At 39.2% G+C, this 19668-nt stretch overlaps 1 protein-coding gene across 6 annotated transcripts in view; it reads right to left on the reverse strand.

Annotated features, from left to right (window-relative positions):
- Window positions 1-19668, reverse strand: part of FRY (FRY microtubule binding protein) — a 196376-nt gene that overhangs the window by 149739 nt on the left and 26969 nt on the right. For 2 of the 6 annotated variants that reach the window (XM_077173814.1, XM_077173812.1), the window contains exon 1: window positions 9021-9913. The exons of 1 other annotated variant lie outside the window; for it this stretch is intronic. In XM_077173814.1, coding sequence (XP_077029929.1) covers window positions 9021-9090 — 70 coding nt within the window. In that variant the 5' untranslated portion in view covers window positions 9091-9913. Of the gene's footprint in view, window positions 1-9020; window positions 9914-19668 lie in introns of those variants that run through there. 3 more of the 6 variants (XM_077173810.1, XM_077173809.1, XM_077173811.1) reach the window with 3 other exon arrangements.

A 19668-nucleotide genomic window follows, 5' to 3' on the forward strand; every position in this document is an offset into this window, starting at 1 on the left:
TACATGTGATGACTGCAAATTTCTGAAAGAATAGAAAGTATCCAGAATAAAGACTGTATAGCATGTCTCTCAAAAGGGCCTCCCTTTTTTTTTTTAAATGTGTGAAACTTCTCTCCTAAGACTCCAATCACCTAATTAAGCTCTTTATCAGCAATGTATTCCCCTAGAGAAACATGATACTGTCACTATAGTGATCCCACAGTATTTACAAAACAGCACTCAGATTTCTCTTCAAACTAGTGTCCTGAAAAAAGCCCCAAAATCTCTCTTCTGAGACATGACAAAGATGAATGTCTTAGGCACCTCTAATACCAGTTGTGTCAGATGTTATATTATGCACAAAAATCAATATTTTGGGGAGTGTCTCTATATTTGTGATCTCTCTTTCACACAGATAAGGAAGCAAGTGGATTCAGCAACTAAGTGAAACTACTGCTACTTGGCTGAGAGCAAATTAGGAAGTCAGTGTTTCTCAGATGTGTTTGATTCAGTGGCTTGTTTTAGCAAGCTCTGCTGTCTGCTGTGAAAAGAAAAACTCTGCCATCCCTCAGTTTTGAATGTGACTATAATTGGCAATATATAGAAGACCATAAATATGTAAGGAATTGCCAGGCTTCTCTGTAGTTCCTGCAAAGAAGAGAGTCTGGGCTTCTGAACTCCGACCTTGAACGAGGTCCACATTTCCCCCTTTGAGATGTGCCATATCAAGGGGAACTCCAGAACCTGGCAGACAGAGGCCAGAGAGACCATCTTGCTGAAGAAAGAGGCAGAAGTGTCGCTCAGTACTTCAATCCACTTTCACTAAATTCCCTGCCTCATTCAGTGATGGGTCCACATTGTCCATGTTCAGCCTTTTACCACTAAGGAAGCAAGAGTAACTCTCCTTCTTGACTTTGATATTCCTTGCAAAGCCCACCTCCAGTTGCGTTTTGAATTTCCAAGCACTGTCCCTGCATGCTCAGGCAATGTCTATAAATTCCTTCTTTGCAGCCAAATCACGCTTCTGCCTCAGATATATCACCTTTTTCAGAGTGGAGCTCAGCCAAGAGGTCCCTGATAAGCCAAGCCAGTCGCCTCATACTCCTGCTTGTTTCCTTAAGCATCCATTCTTGTTCTTGGAAGATGCTGATCTCAAAGACCTGTCAGCTTACCTAAGTTTCTTTGCCTTTTAGAGCTGTCCTTCATGAGATCCCCACTATAGTTTCTGAAATCTCAAAAACTGAAATCTACTGTCCTCAAGTCCAGGGTCTCTACACAGCCACCCTTTCCCTACTCTCCTCAGGATTTGGATCTCCAGTCATGTCTTCCATGTTAATGGGTAACAGACCCAGTTGCACTTCACCCATTTGGTATATTGCAATTCAAGTTACTTCCAACACTTTCAAAAAATCTTGACTGCTTGCAAGCTACTATTTCGCACTTGCAGCAGACATCAGGAAGTTCAAGTCTCTCATGTGAACCAACATCAACAATTCATGAACTTCCTCAAGTTGTTCAAAGTTGTTTCTACACTTACTCACCCTGATCCATGCCCTGTAACATCTTCCCACCATCGCCCTGTAACACTCCAAGTCATCTGTTCTAATCCTGACCCACAAACTCTCCAGCACACTGTCACACATCCAGCACACTTCCATCCCACAGAAGAGCTCCAGATCCATAAGGAGTTCCTTCACAAAGGCAGCAACTTCCATTCCCTATTTCCTTGCAGGTCCTCAAGAGCTTCTATGCATCCATTCATCACGGCATTCCAACAGTGTGAGCTGTTAACACCCAGCTTGCTGCTGCTGTGACATTGTAACTTGTGACGGCATGTAGCACTTGACTTCTTCCTTAGTGTTTTCCAGAATGCATGTATTTGTATACATACATTTAAGGTATGCATACAACATATAAAAGGCTGTCTCTCCATCCTGTTCTACAGTTTAATACATTTCTCTCATTCCCTTTGCCCTACATCCTTTGCTTTCCACCCCGTTCACTGTCACCTAACTGAACTATGGGTCATAATCCCCCCTCCACTGTCATCCATAGTTTCCAGCTGTCAGCAGGATGGTGAGCCAGTCAGCAGATGTTTTCTTCTGCTTTGTAAAACTATTGAATATCTATTTGTATTCTTAAAAATATAATCCATTCAAGAACTTAAAATATCTTGCTGATAGAGCTATTGCCAAGTTTGAACATTATGTTTACTATTCCTTTTAGCTAGTGCAATAGACAAAGGATTCAGAAGAAAGAAAATTTGAGGAGAAGCAATTTTCTTTCCATGGACAATTGATTCAAATCTAGTTTAGGTAACTGCAGTGACTGAAAAATTACCGACTTACAAATAACTCAGCTACTTATCTCTGTGAAATTATTCTGCACTCCAAATTTATCATGGAAACAATGGCAACAACTTCACTGCTGATGCTCTGAAAAGAGGGATGCAAAAGCTAGACTTGTCTCCTTCCTGGAGAAGGAACTATTATTTATAAGCAGGCATAGGTACAGGAGTCACCATTAAAGTAAAGATGATTTACCATACAGTTCCAAGCAGCCTAATAGCAGGAATCAGCCAAAACTGCCTCCCACCCCTAGTAGTGTACCCTCATCGCCTTTCTCATCCTGACACCAGCATCTACACCATTTTAGAAAGTTTAGCTTTCAGGGATATTAACTCTGTGGGTAATTAGAGTGGCAGAGAAGGGTTAGGAGCATGGTGAGAGGAGTAAGACGCTGGGATGAGACTGTCCCTCCCAGTCACAGCTACTGCAATGCCATATGTGCCATTCATGGTTTCAACACCCTCAGAAATTCAGTCTCTAGGGCTACCAACTCACAGCAAGGGTCTGTAGTTTCTGACTGTTTAGAAACTTAGGAATGAAAACAGAAAATAAAGTTGGACAAGCACGTGCCCCTGTAATTCTCCACTGTAGTTGTAGAACCTGCTTCCTACTGACTCCAAGTCAATACACAGAAAAGAGTTAAGCTATTAATGCAATGAGTGTATCAAAAGTGGCGAAAATAGAAAAGGATTGTTAAGTAGCAATTTAATATAATATATTAATATAACAACTTATATTCTCCAGTATTAAATTTTAAACACCATTGTACATTTTATACTCCTAAGGTATCCTGTTTATCACTTTCCTTATGCCTATATATACTCAATTTTTCATAATTATAGATTTTATATTTATATAGACATATAAAAATAAAAGCTACCACACCTTATTCAATTGTATGTTATATGAATAGAGGAAACATAAGAATTGTTAGTTCTTTCCCTGATCCTTTTGAATAATAACTAGCAATACTAGAAAAAAAACCAAGATGCTGGTATTTTGATAACAAGGATATCACAAATTAATCACTCATAGTGAATACATACAGTATAACAGAATAGTTTTGTTTTCACCACAAGTAAAATAATTAGAGCCTTCACAGAATATCTACCAGTAACTAACAAAGCCTAGTTTCCAGATCATCTAATATTTTGGTGTTTTGAAGTTTTACCAGGAAAACTTATGCACTATATTGTAGTCAAAGCATTTGTATATTTTTACTGCAGTAATTCAAACTTTTTAATGACAAGGAAACTCATTCTACAAATCAACTGAATCTTGCAATAAAGCGTTTATGATTTTCTCATCCTTTTTTCCCTCCAAGTATGGTAAAAACGCTTCTGGAATGTCCTCAATAGAGTAGCAAACATCAAAATAAAAAAAAATCTTTTTTAAAAGACTTCTCGTGTTTCTGAAGTAGTAAAACTTTCACTTTCCCTTACTTCTGAGAAGAACCATGTCCAAATGCAAGTTCTAAAATGGGTCAGATCACAAACAGCCTAAACATTGTGGTTTACTACCTTTCTCTTTGGATCAAACCAAATACAAAGAGAGTTCCTGGGTGACAACAATCACCATTATCAAGCAAGACACTTAACTGCTGACAGTCACAGACTACTTAGAGCTGAAGAATCCACTATGCACCCTCCCTTCAGGCTCAATGGACAGAGCAATCAATCCCCTTCACCTGGCACAACAGCTTGAATTAGCGGCATCCCTTGTTCCAGGCAAACTCAGATGCCAAGACACAGCAGATGCTAAACCTTTGTGCCCAGGGCTCCCCAGAGGCAGCGGCCGTGCAAGGGCCAGCTCTCTGCAGGTGAGCCAGCTCAAGACCTCAGGAGCCAGCAGGACACGCAGGTCCCAGTTTCTCCATCTGCTCACTGCAGCCACTGGCCCTGTCCCTTCCCCAGCTGCTTCAGGCAAGAACTGCTCCTCTCCATGCAGGGTGAGCCTGCAGCACATCAGCTTCTAGAATCAGGTTATTTGGGCCTGCAAGAGTACAGATGCCAGAGCAAGAGAGGGGGGAAGGTTCTCTTTGTTCAGTGAATGTGTTTGCCTAAGTGGGCAGCAGGAAACAGGAAGGAGCCTCTTCCCTTGATTGGTATCTTGCTATAAATCTCTTAGTCTGATAGCATGGTGTGCTCAGAGTATTCAGCCTTAAACAGGCTGTGTTTGACGGTAGAAAAGGGAACCTACCAAAACAGCTGTTATCACACTTATGCACATTAAAATCTTACTAGAAGATCAAACAAATGCATCACAGACTTGGACATAACAAAGACTTCCAGTTAAGAAAGTGTCTGTGGCTTTCCCTTTTCTCTTGCTCATCAACACAGGACTTCATGAACACTCTGTGTAAAAAAAGGCTGAGTTTTATCAGCCTTATGCATTACATTCATTTAATGAAATGTTCCTTACTAATTTCTTTTCCTGACATGGTAGGAACATATCTTAAGAGAAGGACAGAACACGGCTGACCACATGGCAGTTAGCAATCCCCCGGGTTTCACATCAGCCACTGGGAAGTCTCTGCTGCCTGATGCTCTTTTGACCACAGAACTTGTTTTGATGCTAGCCCTGTGTTCAGCTTGGTGTGCGACCAGCAAGCTGTGGAGGAGCCAGAGATCCTACTGGGAGTGCTCTGGGATGTGAGCTGATGTGGGTGTCTGGGTGGTCCCAGGCCTGGGCTGTCCCTGATGTTACCAGCACTTGTAAAGAAGAAGTAGCTTTTGACAGCTGCCACGGGGACTGGGCACACAGGACACAGAGAAAGAGCACACAGCGCAGTAGGAGGACTGAGCAGAGGGCTTTGGACAGCACAGAGGGGAAGAGGATGATGGCATGAGGATTCTGATGTGGATGTTGGCTACTGTGGAAGAAGGCAAAGAAGTCTGGCCAGGGAAAAGAGACCTGAAGTCCTGATACTAGAAAAGTCCTTATGCTGAGTCTGTATTAAACACAAGTCTGCAGAAAACCCCCTTTCTATTCAAAGGTAGATAAACAAGCATTGCAATCCTCAAAATCAGGCTTTGCAGAAAACTGTTCTATGAGAAGTGCCAAATATCATATTCCCTATGCAGAAAATGCAATTTCACTTTGTTACACAGAAAGAAACCTTAAAACCTATCTCTAGCAACTGTGAGACAAAGAAATGCAGCTTCTACAAGCCCACACAGGAACTGACTTGTGAGAGCACGAGTGAGCCATCTACCTATGCCATTTAGATCCTTCTACAGAATCCTTTCCTCCAATAAACTTAATTGCTGATCAGATCTAGGAACTGCAAAAGGCAGAATTTATTATAGACTTTTCTGCAGTTTATAATGATGGTACTTTAGGTTCTTGTAGCTAGATTTCAAAATTTCTGTTCAGATTTTTTTTTTAAACTGTGAATTTGAAAAAGACATTTGGAAATTAAATTCAGAATAAATCTATCTTATTCATTCAAAAAAGTAAAAAAAAAAAGGAAAGATCAGGCTTCAAATTCTTAACATTTGTATTAATGTATTATGCCTTGAATAAATTACAAATGTTTATTTATAAAAATGCATTTTGCACTATTTCCACAACGAATCTGAGGAAGACTCTTAATTGTTCTAGTTTTGGTAAGCCTTATTTTATTCTTGTTAGCTTATTGACCTCAGTAGGCCAAGTAAGCACCACTCATCTTGTGCAGACATAGCTATTTTAGCAGTACTTTCAAAAAAAAAGACAAACAAATGATTAATGCAGTTGTTGACTAATGCAGCACTGATGAAAAACACTCAAATATTTAAGAAAATATAAGAACAATGAGATGGGTAAAAAGGCCCCTTAGATTATTCTTATTTTCCAACCAGAGAATCCCCATTCTGATTCCATCTCCAAGACAATACAGGAATATTTTCCAGACAGCACAACATGCACAGTACCTTATGGACACATGCAGAGCAAAAGTCTGTCTTGGGAACTGCACAAAGGAGTATTTTGAGATCTCTCAGTTTGATGGGATGGTTTGAAGGCCAGACTGTGACTTAGCTTTTTTTATCCCCCAGGAAGAAGGGTGCAGGCTCTCTGAGAACACCCCAAGAACTGTATCACACTGTGCCATCCTGACTGCAACAGTTGAAGTGAATTAACCCCATGGCCCATAAATTACCTGCCTCCTTAGCTGGATGATGAACATGCAAATGCAAGCAGCATGCCTGGTGAACACCTCAGCAAGTGCTGTGTGACACTGAACTGAAATCCTGCCTGGCATGTCAAGAAGGCTAGTTTGTTAAACTTCTTAGACAGCAAAATCAGGGGAAAATGTCATTCCAAGTAGAATAACTGAGTATATTTCATGGTATGGGCAACAGACATGGATGGCAATCTGCTAGAAAATGCTAATGTTCTGTGTAAGCCAAAACACAAATCAATGGAAAGACCTGGCTTTGGTGGGACTAAAAAGCCTGGGAAGGATAAATGCTGTTTAAACCGATATTCTGAAGTGTCAGTTTGCAGAAACATACATGGACAGCACCTCTGCACTGTTAACACTGCAGCAAAATATACACTGTAGGAACCAAAGTTATTTTTCTTTTAACTGTATGTTAGACCTCTGGCTGCTATGTAAATGCCACATCATAATTCATGGCTTACTTCTGCTCTTGGGTGTGCAGACACAGCACCTATTCTCAGAAAAACATGCTCCCATGCATGCATGTGCAGGCTTCCCAGCAGTTTCTCAAGCAAGGGAAGTGTTTTCCTCTGCTCCACCCATCACATAGCAGAGCTGAAGAAAGCCCTAGGTTTTTTTTTAACTCCCTACTGTCTTCTTATCAAATAGTTTGTTTTTCAGCTAGAAAGGACACATTCAGATTTATGAACATACCAGATTTATGAACATACCCTTCCAGTACAAAAGCAAAAAAAACTCCAATTGACAACAAGTTTAAGGCAGCCTGGGTTCATTTACTCTATTTCCTCTTACTGTTTCTTCAGATACAGTAGAAGGGGTGTTTATTCACTAAAAGAATGTCAGAAATATCAATTATTCATATACTGTTTCCATTTCCCTAAACTAGAACTTAAGGACATCTAATTTAAGACTAGAAATACCTTTTCTTTATTGAAATACTTAGAGTGTACTTCAAGATAAAGGAAAAAGAAAAAAAACAACACTTTATATTTAATTCTATAATGTAGTTGGTTTTATATTCTTAAGTGCTGGTTTTACTTCAAGTTACAGTAGGCTATTACAAAATTAATGCCAGAACTGATTTGATTTCTGCACCATAAACTGCCTTGTTTTTCTTCTGTCATAAGCTGTGCCTAGCTTGTTATAAAATATGTGCTGTCACAATACACACTTATGTTCTCAGTATTAGATTAATATTAGTCCAAGAAGGTAACTGAATCATAAAATTCTCTCCTAGTGCTTGTGGGATCACTCATTTGAATGAAATATGCACTAAATATTTTTGTAGGAGGGCAGATAAGCAATGCTGTTTAGGTAATACTATTATTCCCTGGTGGCTTCACACTTGTGGTAGAAAAACAGATTCAAACAAGCACTACAGTGTTACTGAGGTTACAAATGACCTGGAAAAATACAGTTTCTATGGATATCATTTAATGAATACAAGACTTGCATGTCACACATCTAACATAGTGTTTTGTTTATTTCTTTGCAGGTATAAGGTAGTCTCCTGGTATTGAGCAGATCTTGCAATTCTTTTATACCACAGAATTTTTAAATGCTAGACTTTTATGCAGACATTATTAAATTACAGAGAGCAGGATGATCAGAACCTTATTTCACATGTAGCCAAGCTGGATTTTTCCAGAGACATTGTGTCCTATCTTTTAAAACCAGTTAAATATGGAGATTTAGCACTGTTAATAAAAGCTTCTATAGAGGAGGAATATACTGTTCATGTACTTTAACTTAAAAAGCAAATTTCTGCCAGTGTTATCTCATCACCTTACCTCATCTGAATATATTTGCAAGCACTAAATTTTATTCAGACATCTTCATTACATAATATTGCTAAATCATCTATAGAGTAATTGATTAAAAAAGCAATGGAAATCAGGAACAGCAGTACTAAAAAGACTAAGGCAGACTAAAATGCTATTTGTTTACATTCTGCAAAACCCAGCCTGGATCAGATAAACAGATGGATTCTTTCTGGCTAGAAATATTGCATAAGATTCTCAAATTAAGCATAGAGGGTGGGAAGTGCAGCTATAAGCAATTGATGTTTTGCTTCCTATCACATCAAAATGACTTTCAGACCTGAAGTAGAATAATTATATTTTGTCCTCAGTGCACAATTAATAAAAACCAACTTCTGAGCAATGCCACACCCTTGTGATTAAATATCATTTAAAAAAAATATTTAGATAAAGTCTGAACAAATAAAACAAACATGTAGGCAGGAAATGTTGTTTGGAATGCACTCCCTGCAATGTACTGTTAGACCCAGAAAGCAGCCTAACTTCAGAATTCAATCAAGTAAAATCTAGTATAATCTCATTACAGCCCTTACAGTTAATGAAACCTATTTAAATCTCTGACATTTTGATTTTTAGAGCTGAAAAAAGCAAGAATTACTTGGTTTACACAACACAAACATACAGAAAGGTAAAATTCTATCCTTCAGGTTGCCCTAGCTATTTACCAAGCAACATATAATATGAAAAGATTACTCTTCTGCTACTCACTATTGCTCCAGGATTTCAGTAAATATTTGATACTGATTTCAAAGAAGCCTGAATCCTGCTGGCTAGCCATGTCTGCTGCATACAAAGAGGCTTCTATAATTCTGAGCAGCTGAAGTGGCAGGTACTATGTATGTAGATGTGACTGTCACCAGTCAGTGATGTAAACGAGGGGTCACAGGAGGAAATGAAGTCTCCGCAGATCCACTTCTTCCGTTCATGGTAGGTAAGCTCATTTAAAAAAAAAAATAAAAAAAGCCTCAACAACAACAACAACAACACACCATGAGATTTTTGTCCTTTGCTCTTCCTTCGGGGCTTGTTCTTAATTCTAGCTGAAGAGAATTTAATTCCCTCGCCCCCCTCAGTACTCAGTATTTTCATTTATTCCATTCTGCAACCGGGCAAATTTCTTCTGCTCGGTGGAGGCACACGCAGCAGCACAGCACTTGTTCCATAGGCACAGTCAGAGGATCTTCCCGAAGGGTGTCTGAGCCGTGCCTTTGATAAGGCGCAGCCTGCCTGTCTGAGGCTGTTTTCCCATCAGAGGCTGTCAGCCCGAGCGTGTGTGTGCACCTCCTCTCGCCAACCGAGTGTCAACTCGAAGCCTCCCTGAAAGCGTCTCTTCTGCAGCTGCAGGGATCTCACACGTACTGCTCAGCTTTAGGGGGAAAGAAAGCAGCCTCTAATGAACATCCTCTGCCTGCTCTGGTCAGCTGCTCTCCTTCCGCCTGCTTCCAAGAAGAGCCCGCTGAACTATACACAACTGCATCATGCTGCAGTAAAGCAGAGCTGCACCCATAGATCTGATTGCAGTGACGCTGGGAAGGAAAAAAGGCTCTCCTCAGCCCAGTTGCACAAGAGAAGCACTTCCAGAGCACTGAACCCACGGCATGCAGACTGGCTGCTTCTGCTTTTCTTTCACTGCTACAGAAAAACGTGTTGTCATTTTTTTCTTGACACTTTTTCCGCCTCCCCCCCCCCCCGCCCTTAACAAAGATGAGAGACAGCAAGCTGAATTCATAACGCCAAATAAGCCAGAGAGCTCACTGCTTTGTATTCACCTCTGAAAGAGCCACAGAAAACTCCGTTTGATATAATTTTTATATTGAATAATGGTTTCTAAAAAGGAACTGAATTCACATAAGAAAAATGAGGCAGAAGCAATTCACTGCTTTTTAATCTCTCTGTATTTTCTACAAAATACTTAATTGCTAGGTACAATTTCCATATTCCTAAGGTTTTATTTCATATAATCACACTACATCACTATGCATATTTTAATGGTAATGAAGAAAAATAAGAATCAGTTTCCAAAATACTTTTTGTTTCACATATTCTTGGTATCACCCTTCCAGATATTATTTCCTGGGAATAACAGTACTTATTTTTCTCATTTAGTGAAATAAGTATCCTGCAGCATTTCATAATTATAGTATTTGAGACAAAATAGAGCTTGTCTGCTGCTCATTCTTCTAAAAACTTTGTCAGCGATTATATTCACACATTACTTTTAGTTTCAGTATGCGGAATATTTGATGTTTGAATTGGAAGCTGAGGAACACAAGGGTCACTGAGACCAAGCTCTTGTGGTTCTCACTGAAAATATGCTAAATGTCTTCTGCAAACATACCTCATCTAGAGATAAGGTTTTGTGTCCTCACTAATGACAGGCTGTTGTTTAAACTCACTTTGTAAACGTTCTTTCAGTTCCTAAATGAACTTCACTCAAAACCTGTTTACACCCTTTCATGGACATGAACAACCAGAAGTGTTCAGAGTATCTCAGGTTTGACCTCACCAGCCATGTCAATGAAAGCTGCTCAGCTCTTCCTCTCTGTGCTGCTAATTATCATCCCATTGCTGTCACTCTGCATCCCCAGTTTATACTGAGACCTTGCTGTCCCATTTGTACCTTCTTTCCTACCCCCCACTGACAAAGCCTCCTCTTTGTGCCATCCTGTTTTAGCCAGCACAATCCAGCCTTTTACAATTAAAGTTAAATTTAACACCAAATAAGGGAAGTTCCAAAGTCTAGGAGACTGATGACTTTCCACCATCCCGCTAATTGATTTTTCATCAGACACAATGCCAAGCAGGTTTAGAAGTCCTTATTCACCCTCACGAATACTGCATTAATTCCTATGTTCAAGGATTTAAGTAATAATTTCCCCTGTGGTGCTATATCACATACTTTTCTGGAGATGACAGATAAATTAATTTCATTGCAACTCTCTTGTTGAAAATAAAAACAGGAGGTTAATTTGCAAGTAGTTGTATTTCCTAAATCCATATTAGATTTTATCCAATTTTAAATTAAATCCACACCTTTAAATATAATCTCTCACCGATTTTTTTTCAGTCTTGAGTATCAAGCAGCCTCTCTGTTGATGCAGATAGTTTTCCCCCCAACAAATCTGTGGTTTATATTTACAGGGCAGCATCTCTCTTTTGATATGCTCAACAAAAATGTTATTACCCAAGCTGCAACGTCATATGGCTGCTCTTCATTGAGTGAATAAAAGAGAAGTTAACTGGTTTTTGTAATGTGAATTTGAAGATCTTTGAGGGGATTTTAACACCTCACAAATGATTTTTTGTTCTGTTTGTATTACTCCTCCTACTTCTGTTTTTCTACAAGAGAAAATGAAAACTAAAGGCAAAAGCATTCACGTAGTTAGTGGTCAAATCTTGTTCTTACTCCATCTCTCAACCTCACTGGATACTGGACTCTTTAAAATCAATGTCCTTGTTTCGAAGTTGTAAAGGAGTAAGAATGTTTAACCATTTGCTTTTTATTCCCTCACCTAGTCTTACTCAGCTCATTGTCTGTGCTGCTGCTGTCAGGAGAATACCAGCCTCCATGGGTGACCTGTTAGCTCCGTGGGGTGCTCCTGAGGGTCCCATGTGTCCCTCACGAGCAGAATGAAAAGTTCAAGGTTTTGTTGGTTGGTTGGTTTTGGTGCTTTCAAGTAAAAGAAATTTCAGATATCCCACATGGGCACTTTTCTTAACTGTCACTATCCAGCTCCTTTTTATTTCTCATGTTTGTATTTTCAGTTTGGCAGATCTATCCTTGCTAATTTTGAGTCAACTTGTCTGAACAGGATCCAGTAACATTCCTTCCACTTGATCTTCACCAGTTATCAAGTCTAACCAATCTAACAATCTTTTCTTGACTCTGTGATCATTTGGTGAAGAAATAAATGGGCTACTGCATCCAAGGACACCTGGATTCAACTACCATAGGAAGAGTTTGCATTTGGCATGTTAAAGTACCACCTAATGCCTAGTTGCTCTTCCTTGTGGAGTAACATTAAAAAGGCTACAGCTACGTTCAGCTTCTACCTAGGAGTGGCAGATCCCCTGCACCTTTTTTATTGACTTTCTCCAAAGTGATATGGAGCCAAAGTAATCCAATTTCATGTATAGTAGGTCTTTTTTAAGCATTGCATCACAACGTAATTGCAGAATCTTACTGCTCTCACCATTTACTAGTCTTTCTGAAGAACATGTCCACCTATTGTGTGTTCCCACTGACAGCATGATGCTGTACTAAAATACTGAAAAGCTTAATGGATATATTGAGACAAAGTATATTAAGGAAAAATGCCACCACTCTTAGAGTCTATATTTTTGGCATCATATGAATGAGTTCATGAAGAATGATAGTTGTTAAGATTTACTTCAGGTTTGACACGCCTCCATTATTGGTTCTGCTTTCAAAAGTATCACCCAGAACATAAATGACTCAGAATTTAACTTTTAACAGCTTCTTTAAAATTAAAAGTATAATCAATTAAAATCTTACTAATTTCTATCATTAGTCATTCAATATTTTTTAAAAATTTAAATGCAAAATTAAGTTTAAATATTTGCCAGTCTAAGTCTGCAAGCAAGACATCTTCCATATATAATGATTTTACTCATATTTTGGAAATACTCCTAAAACAGGAATAACATAGAAATGGCAGAAACATCAGCACTCTAATTTAGTGTTCTGAACTTATTTTTGGTAGGCTCACAAGACTAAGAAATTTTGAAGTTACATAGCTTCCACTTTCATTTTTGTTGACTTTGCAATATTTACAATTTAATTACGTATTCCAGGCTGTGAAAGACAGACAGGCATGAGCATACGAAATCTGTCCATGAAAGTAAATTGTCTGAGGAGGGCTGTTACAGACTTACAAACTTACAGGTACAGTGGGCTCCTTCTTTATGACATTACCACATGGGAATTGACAATAGCAGTTGCTTTTTTTTTTCATCATATGAAACCACAGATTCAAAATGTAAGGCTTTTCATGTGCCTGCCATGATGAACTACCTGCTGATTACCATAAGCAATGTTTAAACTAAATGTTTGTTAAACTAAATGTAACACATACTCCACATTTGTGAGCACTGAGCACCTTCTGTTCTCCCACTGTTTTCTGAGCTCAGAGGAAACAAATATCCAGGAACCTTGGTTACCTGGCTAGTACCCTTCTCAGTCTGAACAGATCTGGAGCTGTGGAGTTTCCATGCCCAACTTTGGGGAAAAAGAAGCTGGGAGACACTGTTTATCAGCATGGTCAGACATGTCCTTGTGAGCAGCTATTGTCACTGCAAAACATCTGAAAAATAGACTTCCAAAGTTTTCACTCAGTAAAGGGACAAGAATAACAAAACCACATACTGCTGGAGGTATTCACAATATCTATCTTGAGGCATCCAGCTCAGATGCCTACACTGGGAGGTGAGTGCCTTCAGCATGACACAATAGTTCAGAGAGTTCCAGTAAAGAACACAATTATTTGCTCAAAGCAGCCCGTTTCTCCTCACTGTATACACATGATACTTAGGGTAACTACTTTTGTAAACTAGATTTTTAGATTCTTAATATTTAGTAGCATAGGTACCAATTTTGTTTACAGTTTTAGTGACTACTGTTTATTACAGTCATTCAGGCAGTTTAGCCCTCTGTGTTTTCAGCAATGCTTGCAGGAATCCTTAAAAAAGCACATAGAGATTTGAATATAGCACAGTCTTGCACAATCTTCTGGGGCTCATTTTAGCTTGGTATGAAAAGGCCTATGTGGATTTTGCAATCTTAACTCCTCAGAATCTGAGGCTAAATGCAAAGAGTAGCCAACAGTAGATGACAACAGTAACAAAGCAAATATAGATTCAAATTTTGTCTTCCAAGCAGAGGTGTGGACACATCTCAAAGCCTAAAGTAGCTCTAGTGAACTACTGAAGGCTTTAACGTGCTTTATTATGGTTATGATTATAATTTTCTATGGCTTCCTATAGCTTTTCCTTCTTATTTTGATTTAAATACTAAGCCCTTTTAGCCAAATAATACTGTATGTTGAATTACATCTCTGTCTCTGATTTCCATGGAATCAGATGTACAGTCTGTATAAAAGGCTGTCTGGAGTTCTTCACCTCAGGAATAAGTAAGGGCTGCTTATCAGTGTCTTCATGGTTTTTACACAGTCTAGTTAGTCCTCTTGGGCAAAATAAAGCAACCCTACAAAGAGTGATTCCCAGACTCATTTGATTCCAGTGCAGAACACACCTAACAGAGGAAAACAAGCAGGATATCATCATGTCCTGGGATAGGCTGCATTGCATTCATGATTTCACATTCCCTCCTCTGGGAACCTCTTTCTGCCCTGCTCTGCAAAGACTGTGCCAGCTTTCAGACGGATGCTGGTCATAGCTCAATGGTATTCCAGTGCCTAAATTTAGGTGTCTAGCACAATTATAGATACCCTAAGGTATGGGAACTATTCACAGAGACTGGCAGATATGACATAACACATACATTAGATCCACAGCTTAACTAATGTCCTCTGCTGAATCAAAGATCAAAATTGTAGTATCTAAACCAACCAAATTTTACGTACTATGGTGTCCCACGTATTAAGAAGGTAAAACAAACATCTTGCTATGCTCCAAGTTAAAAGTACAGAGTGGCAGAAAGAACTCCACAAAATAAGATTTCATCAAGGAAATCTCATTTAATATGATAATCTCTAAATAAAGTAATAGAAATCCTTCTTAGTTTATGTCTCATTAGTTTTGCTGCACCATTTTGTTTTGTCTCCTGTTTGTACGTGGCTGTTCAGCTATTGCCACCTAGTGATGGGAAGCAAAACAGGCAGAAACAAGAGAACGGTAAATAATGCACGAGGAATGCTTGTTTACATCACAAACTGCATCAAAATGGAAGACAGCAGCATTGAAATGAAGCACATGTTTGTATTTCCGAAGCAAGGGCATCAGGCAACTTGGGTACAGTTATCTACAATATTTAAATAGAAACCTATTGAATAGTATTTAATAGAATAAAACAACATATTTTCATAGATACATTATAGAGTCACACATCACCCAGCTCTCATCCTCAGCTTGTTTAGTAAATTCATTAGAGTAATTAAATAGGTTGTAAGGAGTTTGTGCCTAATCTATAAATGACAAATGATTACTAGGCATTTTGCAGAGGATGAATTGGTGAATGTTGGAATTATGCCTTCAAGATTCAAAGTACTATTATTCTTCCCTTGAATTTTCTTTGGAGCTGTCAAACTGACATGTCCTCTTAGGACTCTGTCGTTCACCTCTGAATTTCTCCCTAGATGAACAGTGTCTGGAAGCATCAGCCAGCCAGGAGCAAATTTTGTTTGCCCAGACTTACCATACATATGCTACAAATACACCATCCTGAAAGGCATTAGGAAATCTACACCACTACCACTGGGGCACAGACTCAGGCAACGCTGATGCAAGAAGTACTGCTGTGCGTGTTAAAATGCAGCCTGTGTCCCACAAGCACAGACCACAGGCATCAGCAGGCAAAAAGAATAACTTAGTCAGTATTTTCTTCCTGCTCTTCACCTGAAGTTTCCAGGAACCATCCCTAAACAAGCTTTTTACCATTGCTGAAATCCTATAAAATTCTTCCCTTTGTAACAAATCCTTACCTGTATTTTAGAGACAAGGTTATATATCATACTCCCCAAACATTCTAGCATGAGGTGTCAGAACTTCCTTACAGCAGGAAGTTTCCAAACCACCCCTGAAGGGGACTCTCATTCAGTTTCAGAGATGAGATGAAGTAACTGAACCCCACCCCCACACTCACAGTATAATTTGTATTTGCTAATTTACTCATAAGAGATTGGTACCAGGTCTAGGACAGAGGGAATCCAGACTTTGTGGCTGTCCCTCTTTTTCTCAAGTTATTACACATATTCCCTCATTACACAATGCCTAGACTGAATCCTCAAATACTGCAGAATTTAGGGCCATATTAAGTCATAAACTCCCTGTTCCACTTCCCTTCTGTCACACAGTTGTACATCTTCTACCCTCCAGAAAACTCTGTGGGAGGGCAGAGAGGTAGAAGCCAGAAGGGCAAGGGCTGGACCATGCCCATTGCTAGATGTTCACAGAGTCATGGAATGGTTTGGGTTGGATGGGACCTTTCAACATTGACTATTCCAAACCCCTGCCATGGGCAGAGAGACTTTCCATTACATGGCATTTTTCAAAGCAACCTGTTTGCTCCTACAGGGTCTCTAGGGATAGCTCACAATTACTGCACATTACTGCAGCTGAGATCATAAGAGTTCTCAGCTTTGTTTCTCCTCATTCTTCTTCTCAGACACACCCTGGGATTTCAAGCACAGCTTTCACCCTGTTCTGCCAGGGCTATGGAGCTGGGGAAAAGTCCCCTTTCCTTTTCCTCCCCAGGAATGGAACTTGCCTTGGGAAAGGGAAAGCTCCCACCTTTTCAGAGAGGTGCCTGAGATGTGACAGAAAGCACAGCAAGACACACAAGGAGGGGGTGTGTACCCACTCAGAATGGTGACCTGATGCCAAAACTAAGGCACCCCTGACCAAAGTATATCACACACCTTAGTTTTGTCTCCCTTGAAGAAAACATGTTCAAAATATCCATTTTCCACAAGACATCTCCCTGCAACATGTTGCACATGTATAATGTTTTCATTGATTATCTAATTAGAAGGTGGAATTTTCAGTGCAGTAGCTCCAATTTGTTCTCTAATCCATCACTCAGACAGATCTTATCTCAATGCACTTCCTACGTGTGATTTTTAACACAAATATTTTCTTGAATCTCAAATACATTTACAGATATTTTTTCTTTCTCTTAATTCTGCCAGAGCAGATCCTAAAGTTTTACCTGACTTTAAGTAAGATGGTGCAGTGACAGGCCTCTTGCTTACTTGTTCTTTTTTTAAACTTTCTTTTCCATTCTCTCATTCTGTCTTCAATTATTAACACTTCTTCCTTTCTGGCTGACCTATTTGATACTCACACCTCAATGTTTACATTATTCTGCAGAAAGGTATCCTTCTGTTTATGTCCCTTTGCTCCACTAAAACATCAACCTTAGAAGATGAGTAAATTTTTTTACTTCTCTCAAAAAATGAGAACAAAAATATTGGAAGGATTTCAATGAGCTTCCATTGACTATAGATCAAGATGAGATGGACATGGGATCAGATTGTACTTCATTTGCTGCCTCTTACACCTTCCTATCAGGTATCAGGCTCTGCCCACTGTCAGAGAGAGGGTCAGACCAGCCAGGCTTTGGGTCTGAGCTGGCACACGTGCCCCTGTAACACAAACACCTCCAGTCTCCTCAGGTGGGCCTTATGCATACAGTGTCCACTCTCAATGATTCAAAAAAATTCTACCTCTTGCAACAGCTGCAGTAGAATTATGTGACTGCAACAGGGAAACTAAGTACTATCAGATTTAGCTGGCCAGTTTTTCAAATGATGAAGTATCACTGCCATCAATTTTCCTTCCTTGACATGTACTTCCCTGACATGTACTTCCCTGACATGTACCATCCTCCAGGACTCAGGCCCCTGCTGTGAGTGAAGTGCCTGGAATAGCTGGAGCCTGGCTCATTACAGTGTAAGAGCTCATTTTCTCATTTTACTCAGAGGTGCTAATAGAAAGCTCAGGTTCAGGGAGCTCAGATCAGTGCTACCTCCAGTTAGACCAGTGACCTATTGACTAAGATAGATAACATCAACAAATTTTATAATTTTTTTCTTTCAAGGTGGGAAGAACTAAAACTTCAAAAATCAGGATTACCCCAGAAGTCATGCCAGGTGGTAGACCAAAAAATAAAATTGTTCTTTCCCTGACTGTAGGTTATAAACAGGACATGCACATACACTTCTTAGCTCACTTGATACCTTTAACAGCTAGGCTGTCACCATGCCCTTCATCCCTTTGAAAATATTTCTGAATATCCAAAGTAAACATAAATAGCTGTCAGCAAAAATCTTCATGACTCAAGCCACTGGCTACTTTACAGCAACTTTACATAAATGACTACAGTGCTGTGAGGTACTGTCAGGAAAAATCAGGCCATATGATTTTACAGTGAAATTTCTGTGTCTCATTACATGAATACCTTTCAGATACAACGTCTGACTTAGTGCTCTCCCGTTATTATTCAAAATTATTTTCTCCATTCTTTCAAGAATTGATGTCATGAAACCATCTCAATCCTAAACAGTTGTTGAAGGGAATATGTCTTGTTTTATGTAGTTTTGAATTCACTTTTCACATAACCCTCCTAGGCAAACACTGGTGAGACACAGCGTCTGGAATTTACTATGTAACACTCAACTTGCACAACAGTGTGTTTAGATGCTGGCTAGATAGGAGACAACAATTTGGATTAAAAAAAATCTGACTGATCTTAGATAAGAATGCTTGTTCTGACTTGCAAAATATTTTCTATAATTTTTTTTATGTACTGGGAAGCAAGACTTTTTTTTTTTTTAATTAGAACATTATCTGTAAGTATGTATTGTTTTACCTTTTGGAGTAATCTGTGCCAGGAGAGATGTCAATTTAAGAGGTACAATCTTTCTTTCCTGCTTTTTTTCTCCCCCTGAACATAGCACTTTTTAACTGCTGAGCAGTTGTTCAAGGCCTCTCCCTTGCTGTGGTGAAGGTTCTGTGACAGCAACGCTTCTATCTGGGCACCGGCAATTGAAGAGCTCCAGCATTCTCCAACTTGCTGCTGTTCTTCAGAAGCACAAGTGTCCTCAGAGAGGCCAAGTTAAATATAAATGCAGCCTTTGTAACTGGGTCTTTTATATCCTTCAGAGTCCATCCCTTCCTGCTAAACCAAAAAATGTTTTGGGTCTCCCAGAGACATGAGGTCTAATACACCTGCCTGCTTATGTTGGAAAAAGGCAAATGACCTTTTTCCTGTTTAAGAGGGTTATGTTACTCAAGGTTTCTTGCATGCTACATTTGAATGGAAACTGCAATTTAGCAAAAAATGTACAAAACAAAATATACAATCTGCTTTTTTTTTAACTAAAAGAAAGTACTTTAGGCTCAGTACACAAGGAAGAAAGCACAAAAAGATGCCACATTTAAAATTCAACAGTTTCCTAGAAAAGGCAGTAGTAATTATAGTTGCTTTAAATACACTTAAAATGATTAATGATTTTGAGTCACCACAGCCTAGATTTTCAAAGGCATTTAGCTTCTGAAACATCTAACAGTTGCTTTGTATATTATGAAGTGTCTAATCTGGATAAGTATCTAACTCCCATGTACTTGTTTGTCCACTGCATCATTAAAGGCTTTGAAA

The sequence above is a fragment of the Agelaius phoeniceus genome, chromosome 2 (assembly GCF_051311805.1).
Source record: "Agelaius phoeniceus isolate bAgePho1 chromosome 2, bAgePho1.hap1, whole genome shotgun sequence".
Taxonomy (NCBI): Eukaryota; Metazoa; Chordata; class Aves; order Passeriformes; family Icteridae; genus Agelaius; species Agelaius phoeniceus.